At 38.8% G+C, this 15,568-nt stretch overlaps 1 protein-coding gene across 1 annotated transcript in view; it reads left to right on the top strand.

The window, feature by feature from the left end:
- LOC117411543 (ryanodine receptor 2) overlaps window positions 1-15,568 on the top strand; it is a 207,026-nt gene that overhangs the window by 118,370 nt on the left and 73,088 nt on the right. Inside the window, exons 23-29 of the mRNA XM_059024865.1 lie at window positions 2,676-2,759; window positions 5,600-5,759; window positions 7,386-7,533; window positions 10,425-10,633; window positions 11,236-11,410; window positions 13,431-13,639; window positions 13,928-14,277. Coding sequence (XP_058880848.1) covers window positions 2,676-2,759; window positions 5,600-5,759; window positions 7,386-7,533; window positions 10,425-10,633; window positions 11,236-11,410; window positions 13,431-13,639; window positions 13,928-14,277 — 1,335 coding nt within the window. The remainder of the gene's footprint in view (window positions 1-2,675; window positions 2,760-5,599; window positions 5,760-7,385; window positions 7,534-10,424; window positions 10,634-11,235; window positions 11,411-13,430; window positions 13,640-13,927; window positions 14,278-15,568) is intronic.

The raw sequence follows: 15,568 nt of genomic DNA, 5'->3' as shown, positions 1-15,568 counted from the left end.
TATTCTAGAAGTTAAAGTCGCTGCTGCTTTCTGGTATGAAATCACTTCCTGTGTGGTAGCCCAATAGCCAGGTCATGTGACCCCCTTTTTTCCCTCAGGGTTATACATGAAAAACATGTATGTGAAGAACCAAAGCATGTTCAAGATTTATGTTTGTAAAACAGTGCTAACAGACAACTGAGACCATTTTATGTTCGTAGTAATAATGATTCTTGATTCGCAAAACGATAATAAGCAATACTAAAAAAAAAATAATAAAAAAACACTTCTCAAAAACTGCCCCCCCCCCTTCTCTGCTGTAGCCTTAGCACTAGAGAAAACAAATCAGTCAGTCTGGAGCAAATCTTGTTTTATACAGGTACTTACCTGACTTCAAACAGCAACCATTTCCTGTTTAAAATGCAAGCTTTGTTCCTTCTGGTCCTGTCAATCAAGAAATTGGCATTTAGTTCTGACACATTAGTCATCGCTTAAAAAAAACCCACATCTCCAGGCAAAATTGTTTGTAAAATAAAAAGCATAATGGTAATAACGGTTTGATACAATGAAATGATTTTCCCTTTTGGCCCAAATGCATTGATGCTATGGACTGCATGACTGCTGCCATTACGGACACAATGTAAACAAGATTATGTAAGATGCTAAATTCACTAAGAGCCTATTTGTCATCATTTTAAAAAGCTTTAATCTGCGGCCAGTCTAGCAGACTGTTGGCAGTACTGTGCAGCAGATGCAGAATTAATCTGTGAGTACTTCACAAGGGGCCAGACTATTGCTAACATTAGAATCCTACAAACTGCAGGCTGAACAGTTCAGGGGATATGAGTCTGTGGGTTCAGGTTTATTAAATTATATAGTTTTTGAAAAATAATTAGAATTTTACTTAGTGATTATAGCAATTTCTGACCTACTGGTTTGAAAATGACATGCTTTCTTATTTTTTTTTTTTGAGATAACAAGACATTTGGCTAGTCCAAAAATACAAAGGAGAGCACCATCTACAGAACTCTGTGAAGGCTTATGTTTGATGCCTCACAGATCTCTTGAGTGCATGGAAAATGCATTAGATGTTTAAAACTTGGAAGTATCACTTGGTTTTCAAAACACGTTGCTTATTTGTGCAGACATTTCTCCTCAATAGGAATCACACACCCGTGTTTATAACCTGCAGATATAATGCTTCAGTAAAACAGTATATTTGGGCTCTAAGATTGTATGTGAGAGTCCAGCACAGTTATCTGAAACCATATTGGTGTCCTGCTGTGTAGAGATGCCAAAGTTATATACTGTGATTGCGGATTGATTTTCTATCAATAAAAAGCTCAAACTAAAAAGTTTATAGTTTTGATAGAAGATGTGACGATTGATTTTTGATCTGGAATTCTATTAAGACTGTCCGCTGAAAACGTACCTTCTATTTCTAAAGTCATATAGCATCAGTTTATTCTTTAGGTCTGATGCAATTATGTGGTGATCTATTTAAATAGTAATTCCAGTGAACAAAGGAAGTTCTGATTCTCAATGCAATATCACAACCCAGATCTTCTTATGCCTACAACATATCAGCTACCTATTAGACTAACTTATATGCAGCTAATTTGTCTCACAATAGTGTTATAAATGTTATGATGGGCAAAGCTGGTTTCATGCTAGCAAACTTTGGTATTAAATAATAATTGCCAAAGCCTCGCTGCTTTTGCAAGAACATGGGTGCAAAATGTATGTGATTGTTCAAACCTTAAGGGAGAGCTTTACCAGTTTTAATTAATTCCTTCATTTCAAGGATAATCTTGTTGGTGTCAGCCACCCAGATCAGATAGGACCAAGTGCTATCTAAATGCAAAAGAAAGAGAAGCGTGCCCTGAATTTCAGAATTAGATACTGGCAAAGTCATCTGTTTAATTGAATCTGCAACATTTTAATTAAGCTTGTAATAGGTTGCAGCATGAAAGTATTAACGACAGTACTTTATGTATTTATTTATTTTTTAATATAGAAGTTTTTGGCTGAAAGAATCAATCATGACCAGAGAGTGAAACCTTATAAGGTGTTGTGCCCTTTATGTTTTTAGAAATATGTTTCACATACAATATTTAAGAAGATTAACGCCCATATTGGCAACGCAGCACCAGAGTTTAACTAGTTTCGGGAGCTAGAACAGAGAGTGACGATATCATATATAACCTCCATTTCAAGAAGTTGCCTGTTTGATCAAGTGGTTGATTTGATCAACCTATACCTATACCCATAGAGCATTTTACAGCACTCAGGAATCCCCTGGGGTTGCATCATCCACCTATCCATGGTTTTCCCAGGATTAGGGATTGATGCAATCCAGGAGGGTTCCCTATTACTGTAAAATTCTAAACAAAATCCAGTTGTGACATCCTGGAAGGTAAACAAATTGGTAAGCAAGGTTGATCTTAAATGGGGAAGACTACAGTAAGCAGTCACTAAGTTCTTGTTTTGTAGTGCAAGCCCTGATTATGGGACACTGGAGCTTTACAACTTGCAAGAGTAAGAAATTAACAAAGTAAAAAAATAAAGGGTTATTTAATTAATCATTTCACCAACAAAGGGGCATTAAATTGTCAAATCTGCTTGTCCTCAGCGGACATATTTATTTATTGATTAATGTATTTATGGATTAATTTAATCCTTCTTCTTTTTATAAGGACACTTCTTGCTTTAGGCTGCCACGTAGGAATTGCTGATGAGCATGCAGAGGAAAAAGTGAAGAACCTCAAGCTCCCATCTAAGTAAGTCAAAGTCTTTATTTTCTTGTTAGCTGCTGCTTTGGGATAACTTTAAAACCAGAGTTCTCTTTTGTTGGAATGGCACATGTTCTGTAAATAAAATGCACCTCACCAGTTGTGAACTGAGAACAGTTCTCATCAGCACTCATCCATTACAAAGATGCTCACACCAGTCAATGGAAATAAGAGTCATTGCATTTTTTTTTTAATTTAGTAGTCACCAATTAGTTTTTTGTTGTTTTCTCCCCAATTTAGTAGTGTTCAATTATTTTGTTTAGCTCAGCTCACCGCTACTACCCCTGCGCTGACTCGGGAGGGGCGAAGACGAACACACACTGTCCTCCGAAGCGTGTGCCGTTGAAACCACGTCATGAATAAGACTGTGATTCAACTCATTTTAGAAATGAGTAGAAACCACGTCATGAATAAGACTGCGATTCAACTCATTTTAGAAATGAGTAGAAACCACGTCTGAATAAGACTGCGATTCAACTCATTTTAGAAATGAGTAGAAATAACGTAATGAATAAGACTGCGATTCAACTCATTTTAGGAATGAGTAGAAACCACGTCATGAATAAGACTGCGATTCAACTCATTTTAGAAATGAGTAGAAACCACGTCATGAATAAGACTGCGATTCAACTCATTTTAGAAATTAGTAGAAACCACGTCTGAATAAGACTGCGATTCAACTCATTTTAGAAATTAGTAGAAACCACGTCATGAATAAGACTGCGATTCAACTCATTTTAGAAATGAGTAGAAACCACGTCATGAGTAAGACTGCGATTCAACTCATTTTAGAAATGAGTAGAAACCACGTCATGAATAAGACTGCGATTCAACTCATTTTAGAAATGAGTAGAAACCACGTCATGAATAAGACTATGATTTCTGTCACTCAGTAGGAAAATATTGCTATTCTGACCTTGAAGTGACAAAGTCCAGATTTAGCCACATAAATGTAAACAAACACATTCTTAAAAGTTTTTAAATTTGTACTTTCAGATATAATTTATAAATGTTGAAACGCATATCACAAATTCAGCATTAAAATCAATATGACAATTAAATCTGGAAAAAAATGTCTATAATTTTTTTTTTTACTTGGCGTGTCAACATTTAAATGACACATTAAATCTGGGTTTCTAACCAATAAATCCATGAATTTAAATATTTTTTATACAGTTGGCTAGACAACATTTAGCTACAATTTCTAACAAAAAAAATCTGTGAAAAAAATGTAACTTAAATGTTTTTTTACACTTAGCGATTCAACATTTAGCTAATAGATAAATCTGAAAAACATTATCATTCAACAATTAAATATAAACAAATAAATCTGGGTTTTCACAAAATAAATCTTTATTTTGCCAGCTAAATGAGCTAAATGCGAATGAGCCCCCGCCCATTGAAGTGTATGATTTGGCATTGTATGCTGCAGAGCTGCTCTTACACTCCGAGAGCCAGCCCCTCACATCCCTGCCCCCTCTGCATACGATGCCAAAAAAAACAAATGTTCAAATTTCTAAACTTTTAAGCTTATTTGAAAGGTAAGAACTTGGACTAATTAGCTATCAGTTACGTATTTATTTAAATTGTTCAATCCTTTAAAAAATATATATATCTATATCGGAATTGCCCCTTAGTCATTGTCGCGCCCCCGTTACTGACTCTCCGCGTCCCACACTTTGCACACCACTGGTCTAGAGGATCAAGAATCAAGCTCTTTGTTGTATGTGGATCAGATACAATATATTTCCGTGTTGAAACAAAAAATGTCATAAAGAATAATAGCTGTGGAGTCTCACTATTTCAGTTGGATGTCTGAAATTTAGACTTATCATTATTTTGAGTTATAATTTATAAAATAAAATGCAAAACTACTGTGAACATTTCCCATGCCTGGGAGTCATTTAGCTTTCAGCAAAGGTGATGGAATTGTATTACGCTTCACTTACTCATCCTGTGTCAGACACAGTCTTGAATTTGATATACTATACTCGCATAATCTTATTTTTTTAATTACTCGTCTACAGAAGTAAAAATCACTGCACTTGGAATTGAAGAACCACAGTTTAAACGGAAATAGAACCGTAACTTACATAGAGCAAGATAGGTCCCATTACCATGTTGCACATACTGTACATTCCTCTCAATGGACCTCTATACTGACCTGCACTTTGTAGCCAAATCAGTTTATTATAGGAATCCTGGGAAAACTTTGTGTTGATTTTGTACTACAAATGGTTATCCACAGACATTTGTGACGTGACCTAAATTCTGAATTAGGACTTTTGAGGTGAAATAGTAGTACATACATTTGTCTGTCCCTATCTGTACAATTTTAATTTTGATACTTCAAAGGACACAAACTCACTTTATTGATTTACTGATTTGGACGTGCCAGTCATGACTAACACAGGTACATCTCTTTTGAAAAAGCATTAACAGAGAGCAATACCATTTTAGATAAGGATCTGTCAGTTCACATCAACAAACTGGCACAAAGCGAGCGAGTCAGACGGTCTCTTGCTAAGTGCAGGATTTTTGGAAATGAAAGGTTAGGAAACTTCAAATTCTACTTTTTTTTTTGTTCATCGCCGTTTTGGATCACACTTTACGGTTTGAAAATGGAGGCCCTAGCTGGCATAGTCTCCCTTAAAGTTTCTTTAAGTCTTCACTGTGACTACCTTTCCAGGGTGTATCCAGAAATTTCTGATGTTGAGGCAAGGCACAGAAGAAGGTGCTCCCTCAAGCAACTCAGATGGAGCAGAGGGAATTTAAACTGATGGTCTTGAGAACATTAGCTATGTGATCTTACCTTTTTTTTTGCACAGCTATGAGCTATCAAGTGGGTACAAGCCAGCCCCCATGGATCTAGGCCACCTGAAGCTGACTTCAACCCAGGAGGCCATGGTGGATAAGCTGGCTGAGAACGCCCACAATGTCTGGGCTCGGGACCGCATTCGCCAAGGCTGGACTTATGGGATCCAGCAGGTAGGCGTGCTGGCCTCCAGGATGAGGATGCACTATATGTGATATAGACAGGCTCTGAAGGGAGGGGGGAGGGGGGAGGGGGGAGGGAGTAGGTTTGGGGAGTGCTGATCTGTCCAAATGAAACCCATGCATTTTTTATTAGGTTTTGCAATTTTAATGAGCTAACTGCAGGGTAAATAGCAGCTGCAGTTGAAGTGACTGGATTAAATCTGAGCATGTCTTGAACTTTTCTTAACTGCCTTCTGTTGAATAGCAAGACAATTATTACTGATTTATCTGCTAAGACAAGTAAATATCGCATAAGTAGTGTATGCATGAGTGGATCTGTGAAAACAGACAGGATTGTTTTGGTGTCAAGTCTTCCTTGTGAAAGAGGTTTTAATGTCAATGGTATGTTTACAGTCTGCTGGCTAGCTGAATATACAATTGAAAAACTATTAGTAATTTGAACGAGCCTGTACTGTATGTTAGGCATCTGCAAATCCCATGTGACAGGTAGACCTTACATGAGACTGTGGAAGGGGGGGGTTCCGGACAGACCCTGTTCAGTTTTAGATTTTAAATCGTAACTGTATAAGACATTTATGGTTAAATGCATTTTCAAGGCTGTATGCACTGGAGTCAATTACATCATGCACAGCAATTTTGAAATGTAACTTACTGGACTTGATACAGATATAACAATGATGGATACTTTCACAAAGATATTCTTTGTGTACAGAACTGTTGTTTTCATTGACATAAAAGGATGATAATTTAACTGTCAAAATCTTGGCCAAAGTTTCCACTAGAATTCTTTCTGTCATTACAATTGTAAAAGTACTTTTATTAGCTATATTTCAGTACCGGCCCCTTGGTTTATGCTCAGATAAATGCAGGATAGCCAGTCTTGGTTTATGCTCAGATAAATGCAGGATAGCCAGTCTTGGTTTATGCTCAGATAAATGCAGGATAGCCAGTCTTGGTTTATGCTCAGATAAATGCAGGATAGCCAGTCTTGGTTTATGCTCAGATAAATGCAGGATAGCCAGTCTTGGTTTATGCTCAGATAAATGCAGGATAGCCAGTCTTGGTTTATGCTCAGATAAATGCAGGATAGCCAGTCTTGGTTTATGCTCAGATAAATGCAGGATAGCCAGTCTTGGTTTATGCTCAGATAAATGCAGGATAGCCAGTCTTGGTTTATGCTCAGATAAATGCAGGATAGCCAGTCTTGGTTTATGCTCAGATAAATGCAGGATAGCCAGTCTTGGTTTATGCTCAGATAAATGCAGGATAGCCAGTCTTGGTTTATGCTCAGATAAATGCAGGATAGCCAGTCTTGGTTTATGCTCAGATAAATGCAGGATAGCCAGTCTTGGTTTATGCTCAGATAAATGCAGGATAGCCAGTCTTGGTTTATGCTCAGATAAATGCAGGATAGCCAGTCTTGGTTTATGCTCAGATAAATGCAGGATAGCCAGTCTTGGTTTATGCTCAGATAAATGCAGGATAGCCAGTCTTGGTTTATGCTCAGATAAATGCAGGATAGCCAGTCTTGGTTTATGCTCAGATAAATGCAGGATAGCCAGTCTTGTAATCCAGTTGGTGAAATTGCATTTGGTTTCTCTACTCTGCTTTCTGTAGGATGTGAAGAACAGAAGAAACCCCCGTCTTGTTCCCTACACTCTTCTGGATGAACGGACTAAGAAGTCGAACAAGGACAGTCTGAGAGAGGCGGTGCGCACTGTCCTGGGGTACGGCTACAATCTGGAGGCTCCGGACCAAGACCATGGTACGATCTCAGCTGCTTTCCTGAAAGGGGATAAAAAAAAAACTAACTTGATGTGAAAATCTGTCTTACTCACATGCTTGGTTTCAAAGTAGGAGTACAGATACCAACTAAGACAGTGCTTAGTTATTATTATTTGTTTATTTAGCAGACGCCTTTATCCAAGGTGACTTACAGAGACTAGGGTGTGAACTATGCATCAGCTGCAGAGTCACTTACAACTACAAGGAGGTTAAGTGACTTGCTCAGGGTTACACAATGAGTCAGTGGCTGAGGTGGGATTTGAACCGGGGACCTCCTGGTTACAAGCCCTTTTCTATAACCACTGGACCACACAACCTCCTTAAGTGCATGAGTGCATTGTGTTACTACAAATTCAGCGGTACTAAAACAAGAAAGTTCTAGAATAAGACAAACGTGTGCTATAACAGATACATTGACAAAGATTACATTTATTACTAATTTTAGTACTGTACTACCTTGGTTTACTGCCTCATATGGTACAGTGTTACACATTATTGCTGCTTTAGTGCAGTGGTGTCCATTACTTGAGTTATTGTTGTACTTTAAGAGGTATTCCAGCTAGCATAAGCTGTCAGAGATGGAACAGTAATGGTAACATGGAACAGTTGTAACCTAGTAACTGATTTTGGTTCTGTAACAATGGAACTGGGTTTAGACTGACAAGATATGTGATGAAATTTCTGAAAGAACGTTGATCTTTTTCAGTACAGTATTTGAAACTCATTGTAGAAAGAGTAAATTATCAGATGGTTTTCAGAACCCAAGTAAATGTTTCTTAAAATAAGTCATTACGTTTTCAAATCCATATGCTTCTCTCATACAATTGCAGCCTACAAAATCCCACGTCTATGAATCATCACTTTTTCTTCTTGGCATTGAGACTCAAAACAGGGTTAGTTTAATCAAATCAGAGCCTTATTAAAACAGTTATCTGTTTTAGAGATTAAAGCGGAAAAGTCAGTCTAATCAATCCGCCAAATCTGAAAGCAGATATGACTTAGTTAAATTTTTAGCCTAAAGCATTCAGCCTTCTCATTTCCTGCCGGCAGCCGGCTAAATTGCCATCTACTTTGCCAGATGAGCCGCCTAAATAGTTATTTAAAAAAGAAAAAAAAAAGTTTGTATAGTGATCGTATGTTCCAGTTAATAGTATTCAAAATGTTTATTTTGTTTCAGTAAAATAGTGGCAATTTCCACAATTCATTGCGTATGTAAGTTGAGCAAAACATTCCTCCTCTGAGGTCATTTTGTTTCCGGGCACCGTGAATGGACCAATCAGTTTCAAGCTTACAAACGATGTTGGTGATGAAGGCCAAACTGAATCATATACCTGAGTCAGTAACTGTAAGCAGAGTTATGAAATTGTATAACTTTTTTTTTTTTTTTTTTAAAACACAACCTACATTTTCTATGTAAGATCATCTTTTTTACTCGAAGTGTACAAAATAAAGTGAGTATATGTTATAGCATTGTAAAATGTATTATGCATTGACTTAGAAGATCAATCTGAAACCTAGCATATACAATTAATTCAGGAAACGATATTCGCATTGCACAATTAATGAATATGACTGACTATTTTATTTGTATGTGCTGTGTTTTGCTGATTCAGTCTTTATTAAACGAAAAATATCACTATGTGAGCTACAAGATGTACCGGTCAGATCTTTTTCTGCATAATCAGTTGCTGTAAAACTGCGGTCAAGTAATATTGACAGTTTAGGGACAAAATGTAGATAAAAAGTGCACACACACACACAAACACGCACGTACAAATACGCATAAGCACATACTGTGATTATCTATCTATGTTTAAATAGGCATGGTACATAAGTTCATTATTTTTAGAAGACTATCTAAATTCCCTTTTTAAGCAGTCCAAGTCAAATGGAAATGTATGTTCAAACGTCTATACAGTACGAATCTCTCCTTCCTCCTCCACTGTTGATGTCACACTTTCCATGTTTTCCCAAAACACAGCCATATTTCATCGATCTCAGTGCCTCTCGTGGCGACACATTCTTTAAATCTCGATGCCTAAAACCATAAAAAATGAACAGTTATACACTTATTTTGAATTGTGGGTCCCGAATAAGGAACGTATTTAGGCCCAGGATATGCAGGATTTAGACCCCTGCAAAACCCTGAAATTCGTTTTCGGTGGGGGGTGTTGCCACTTGCACCCGCACTGGGGGAGATCCCCGTACCCCCCTGCCTTCTACGTGGGATTTCTAGCCTCCTACTATAAATGAAAATGAAAAGAATGAGCATTTACTGCCTCAGCAACATTTACTTTTGAATTACAGGGGATCAATGGCTAAGCCTGCATTGAGGCTGTGCATTCTATTACGCGGTGATCTGATTCAAGCATTCAAAATTCTAAAAGGCATTGACAGTGTCGATCCAGGGGACTTTTTCGACCTGAAAAAAGAAACAAGGACCAGGGGTCACAAATGGAGATTAGATAAAGGGGCATTCAGAACAGAAAATAGGAGGCACTTTTGTTGAATGTTGTTGAAGCTGACACCCTGGGATCCTTCAAGAAGCAGCTTGATGAGATTCTGGGATCAATAAGCTACTAACAACCAAACGAGCAAGATGGGCCGAATGGCCTCCTCTCGTTTGTAAACTTTCTTATTATGTTCTTATGTAATTCCCCACAGCATATACATGAATTTGACCAGTGTGTGTTAGAATAAATTTGATAGAAGCATATACACATTTAATACTGCATATGTTTTTAAATAATGGCAGCAAATCCATCTGAATGTTTTGAAATATGTGGATTTCGTGGTTACTAGGCTGTCATAATGTAAAATTGTACTTTTTGTTTCTGTGGTTTTAGGATTAACCCTTGATTTAATTTTCAGCTGCAAGATCTGACATCGGAGGTATTTCAGCAGAGAGGTTCCGTATTTTTCGTGCTGAGAAGACCTATGCTGTGAACGCTGGCAAATGGTACTTTGAGTTTGAAGCAGTGACTGCTGGGGAGATGCGTGTCGGATGGGCAAAACCTGGATGCCTGCCAGATCGAGAGCTGGGCTCAGATGACCAGGCCTTTGTGTTTGATGGTTTCAAGGTAAATGGAAAGGGCTGGAAGTGTATTAATACATTACCTAGAATTGTGGATGCTTCTTTTAAAGTGTCTGTTTAGATCTGTTTCATCAGATTATGTAATGTCCAAACTCTATGCACAATCCCTGTATTTGTTTTTCTCTTTAACTGTGGCAAAAAAGAAAACAAATACAAGTTGTCAGTAAACAAATTTGTGAACCAGGATATGAAAAAAGGTAGGTTGTCAGCCGGCAAGCTGTGACAAAATGTGCAAAAAGCACTTGAAACTCAGGGTAATTACCCTGGGCGACCCTCTATTTAGTTATCTGCTTGCTGGATTTTGCACCTGTCTGTAAGAGTTGTGTGGACACCTTTTCGAAGATATTTTAAGAAAAGAAAACCAGTGATTCTATTCTCTAAAGAAATGACTTGACAGTCACCAAATAATTATAGTGCAGATCAGTCTCTGGTGCAGAGAAAGGTTACCTAAATAGCTGCTAAACATTGTTCATGGATGACACACTGTGAAGATAAATAATTAAGTCTAACACTGTTAATTACGGGTGTTGAATTATCAGGCCTGTCACTTGAGAGGGGAGTTACTTTGCAGCCGTCCCTTTGTTTCAGGCTCAGCGGTGGAACCAGGGTAATGAGCACTTTGGTCGCTCCTGGCAGGCTGGAGATGTTGTCGGCTGTATGGTAGACTTGAATGAACACACCATGATGTTTACATTGAACGGCGAAGTCCTACTTGATGACTCAGGTTCAGAACTTGCTTTCAAGGACTTTGAAGTTGTGGAAGGTATTTTTATACGCATTATTTTTTTTTGTTTGCCTAATTTTCCTTAATATACTGTAGCTGATACTAGTCCTATCTAAACATTTCCTTATTGCTTCTTTCAGTCATGTCACAGTGTCACTCTGAAGGTTATTACTTTATCCAGCCATAGTTTTTAAAAGGACATTTTTAGGCTATGTTTTTCTTTTTTTTTTTTTTAATAATTTAGTTGTTGCCAATTATTTTTTTATTATTTTCTACCCAATTTAGAATGGCCAATTATTTTTAGGCTCAGCTCACCGCTACCACCCCTGCGCTGACTCGGGAGGGCGAAGACGAACGCACGCTGTCCTCCGAAGCGTGTGCCGTCAGCCAACCGCTTTTTTTCACACTGCAGACTCACCATGCAGCCACCCAAGAGCTACAGCGTCGGAGGACAACGCAGCTCTCAGGCAGCTTACAGGCAAGCCCGCAGGCGCCCGGCCAGACTACAGGGGTCACTGGTGCGCGGTGAGCCGAGGACACCCAGGCCGAACTAGCCAGGCGGGGCTCGGACAATTGAGTGCCGCCCCCTGGAAGCTCCCGTCCTCGGTCGGCAAAGGAATAGCCTGGACTAGAACTCGCGACGTCCAGACTATAGGGCGCATCCTGCACTCCACATGGAGCGCCTTTACTGGATACTCCACTCGGGAGCCCTAGGCTATGTTTTATTATCATAAATAATTCAGGGATGCTGCACATTGTTACATTTTATTAATCTTAAAAATGAAGAAATTAAAAAAACAAAAAAAACAAAAACTGGTTTAGAAAGAAAGTTCTAGTACAATAACCAGTGCTGATTCAGCCATTGAAGATGTGACTTCTTTCAAAGCAGGTACCAGCAGAAAAATGCAAATCATACAGTGGTACTAGCAGAGCTTTCAGATAAGGCTTTGCGTCTGAGAGAATAATTTACCCTCTAATTTTAACATTGTGAGATTAAAATGAATTTTCAGGGGGTACAATGCAACATTACCATGAAGTCCTGAGTAATCTCGATAAATACTGTACAATCTTTAATGGTAATGGGGGAGGCAATTAAAAAGAGCCTTACATTTTACTGCAGTGTTACTTTGAACTACTGTACAACCACACGTGTGTTCTACAGGGTTCTTTATCGGTTCAGCACTTTTTTTTTGAGGTATCACACTGACTCTGCAAATTAATTATGTTACTTAAATATTTAACATTAAATTCATGTTAAAACCTCAATATAGAGCCATACAGATAAATAACATAAATACATTATTAAGTTATAAAACAGTTTGTTTAATATGATAGGCACTTTTTCTAGCAGTTGCCTCTGACAGTGGTTCCAATTGTAGCTGGACTGGGGTGTTTATGCTTCAACCTGTGTAGCTTGCTGGCAATTTTTTCTTCTTATTACTGTGACTGGCTGCAAATACAACAGGGCTAGCCAGAGATTGGATAATGTTTGTTGGGTTGGTTTACAATGTCCTAGTAAGTGAAAACATTGTATTCTGGGAGATGTAGTTGTTAGTGGAAGTTTTTAGGGGAGGCAGGAGGGGAGGCAGACAAGCTGTGCAGCAAAATTGCTATGCGTATTTTTACGCATTTAATTAAAATGTTGTGCGTGTTTCAGGTTTTTTAATGTGTAAAAATGCAGGTACACAGCTTATCTGGATAGCTGGGTACTAGGATTTATTATTTGTAGATGTCAATATAGTAAGACTGAGCAGTATAAGAGCTGTGTTTTTCAAAGATGTGCCTACTGCATCATACTTTCTCTGCAGTATTAAAAAAGAAAAAAAAAAGTACTTATTTTTTCATTTTATTTTTTACATGGATGCCATCTACTGTTTATAGTGAAATACTGCATTGACTGGACCTATGATTAGACTAGTAAAAAGAAGATAATAATAATGACAAATAATAATAATTCAAGAAACAACTCTTTTTATACTGTATGCAAACACACTAACTACCATTATAACTGCTCTGGTCTTATTAATAATACAAATGTTCTATTGCTTTTCTTCTATAGGTTTTATTCCGGTATGCAGTCTCGGAGTTTGTCAGGTGGGCAGGATGAATTTTGGGAAGGATGTCAGCACCCTGAAGTACTTCACAATCTGCGGATTACAAGAAGGCTATGAACCCTTTGCAGTCAACATGAATAGGGACATTACCATGTGGTTAAGCAAAAGGCTGCCTCAGTTCATCCCGGTCCCTTCGAACCATGAGCACATTGAGGTGAGGACAGTTCCAGCGTTAAGCATTGAGGTTTTAAAATGTGTTTTAGGTATTCAAACTGGGTGGGCTTTGGCTGCTTGAAGTTCATGTCACCATTTAAACACGTTTCAAGATTGTAAAGTCCTGATTGCTTTAGAGGATGTATTTAATGACCAGTCTACTCAGAACCAGACTGGCTGAGATCTCAGAGGTTTATACAGTAATTCATTACAGTAAACAGTTTTTGGTGCCAACAAAGTTCAGTGTAATTTCAAGTGCCCACAATGTTTTTTGTTTTTTTTTAATCAGGTGACAAGAATAGATGGGACCATTGACAGCTCACCATGTTTGAAGGTCACTCAGAGGTCATTTGGATCTCAAAACAGCCACACTGAAATTTTTTTCTTCCGCCTGAGCATGCCCGTGGAGTGTGCAGAGAGCTTCGCTAGAACAGCAGGGGGCAGTCTCAGCAGCAGCTTTTTCTCACCAAAGAAGGACCTTGAGGACTTTGATGCAGATTCTGACTTTGAGGTCCTCATGAAAACTGCCCACGGGCACTTGGGCTCCAACGGGCCAGAGAAAGAGAAGGAAAGTTTGAAGGATGAGTTCAACAATCATAAAGATTACACACAAGAGAAACCATCTCGACTGAAACAGAGGTTTGTGAGTTTGTGGTTTGTGTTTGTATAATAATTCAAGGATACAAGGCTACAAGGCTACCCTACACACAGTACTGCTAAAAATGAATCATAACACAAAACACATTGACAAAGACAAATGTTTTGTTAAGTTTCCCTTTCAAGTACGAAATGTAACCATTACCGTATGGGTATTTACCTCCTAAACACCTGAAACCTGAATAAGATCTATCATTAAAGGCCTAACTGGCAGCCATTCCGGCTCAAAATTGACTCTGCAATTTTTAAAAGGGGCTTGGCGGGTTCGGCTGCCTATGAAGGACATTGTTCCCTGCTGGAGGTTAAACGTGGTGCTTAATGCACTCATGGAGCTCCATTTGAGCGCATGCATTCAGCTGAGCTGAAAGTGGCTTTGTTGCTTGCTAGCAAAGTGGGTGAGTGAGATGCAGGCATTCTCCATTGCAAAATCCTGCTTAATTTTTACATAGGCCAGGACATAGGTTATTGACTATCTTGGCATTCCATGTCAACCAGTCTATGGAATTGGAGGCTTTCCATCCAATACTTTCCAGTCTGACAAGGGTGCAACAGCTCTATACACTCTTCCCAGTTTGGGCCCTGGCATACTGTTTTGACAGGACGAAAAGTTGGAAGCAGTCTGAACAATTTTTTGTCTGCTATGGGACTAAGTGCCATGGTCAAGCCCTGTCTAAGCAGAGGCTGTCCAAATGGATAGCAGACACAGTCAGGACTGTCTATGAGCGAGCCAACTTGCCCCCTCCAGAAAAGCTCACTGCCCATTCCACCAGGGGCATGGCAGCTTCGTGGGCTTTGTTCCAGGTTGCCCGTGTCAAAGACATTTGCAATGCAGCGGTGTGGGCTACTCCCCATACCTTTGCTAGGTTCCACAGACTTAATGTCGTGGATCCTCAGACCCTGGTTTTGGAACTAGAGTGTTAAAGGTGGCTTCCCAGTCGACAGGCATAGAGTTAAGTTTCTTCCTCAATTTTTAGCCCTAACTACTTGTTACTGGGGTTCCGTATGGTAACACACAAGGCAACCTCTCGGCTTAGAATAGTAGCATTCCAGTCCTTCTGCAATCTTGCCCTTGTGACGGCTTTTGTACACTTACACATGTTGTACACTTTAATGGTTACATTTTGTACTATTACTATAACCCAGGTTCCCTGAAATAGAAATGTAACCATTAACCTTCAAGGTCTCTGCGTCCATGATTGCACAGGCTTGAAGAAAAAATGACGTTGAGGGCTGTGACCACAGTGCTTTTATGTCCTCGGGGGCGGGCCATGAC

This window comes from Acipenser ruthenus, chromosome 6 (genome assembly GCF_902713425.1).
Source record: "Acipenser ruthenus chromosome 6, fAciRut3.2 maternal haplotype, whole genome shotgun sequence".
NCBI lineage: Eukaryota > Metazoa > Chordata > Actinopteri > Acipenseriformes > Acipenseridae > Acipenser > Acipenser ruthenus.
This window is presented reverse-complemented; position numbering and strand designations above follow the sequence as displayed.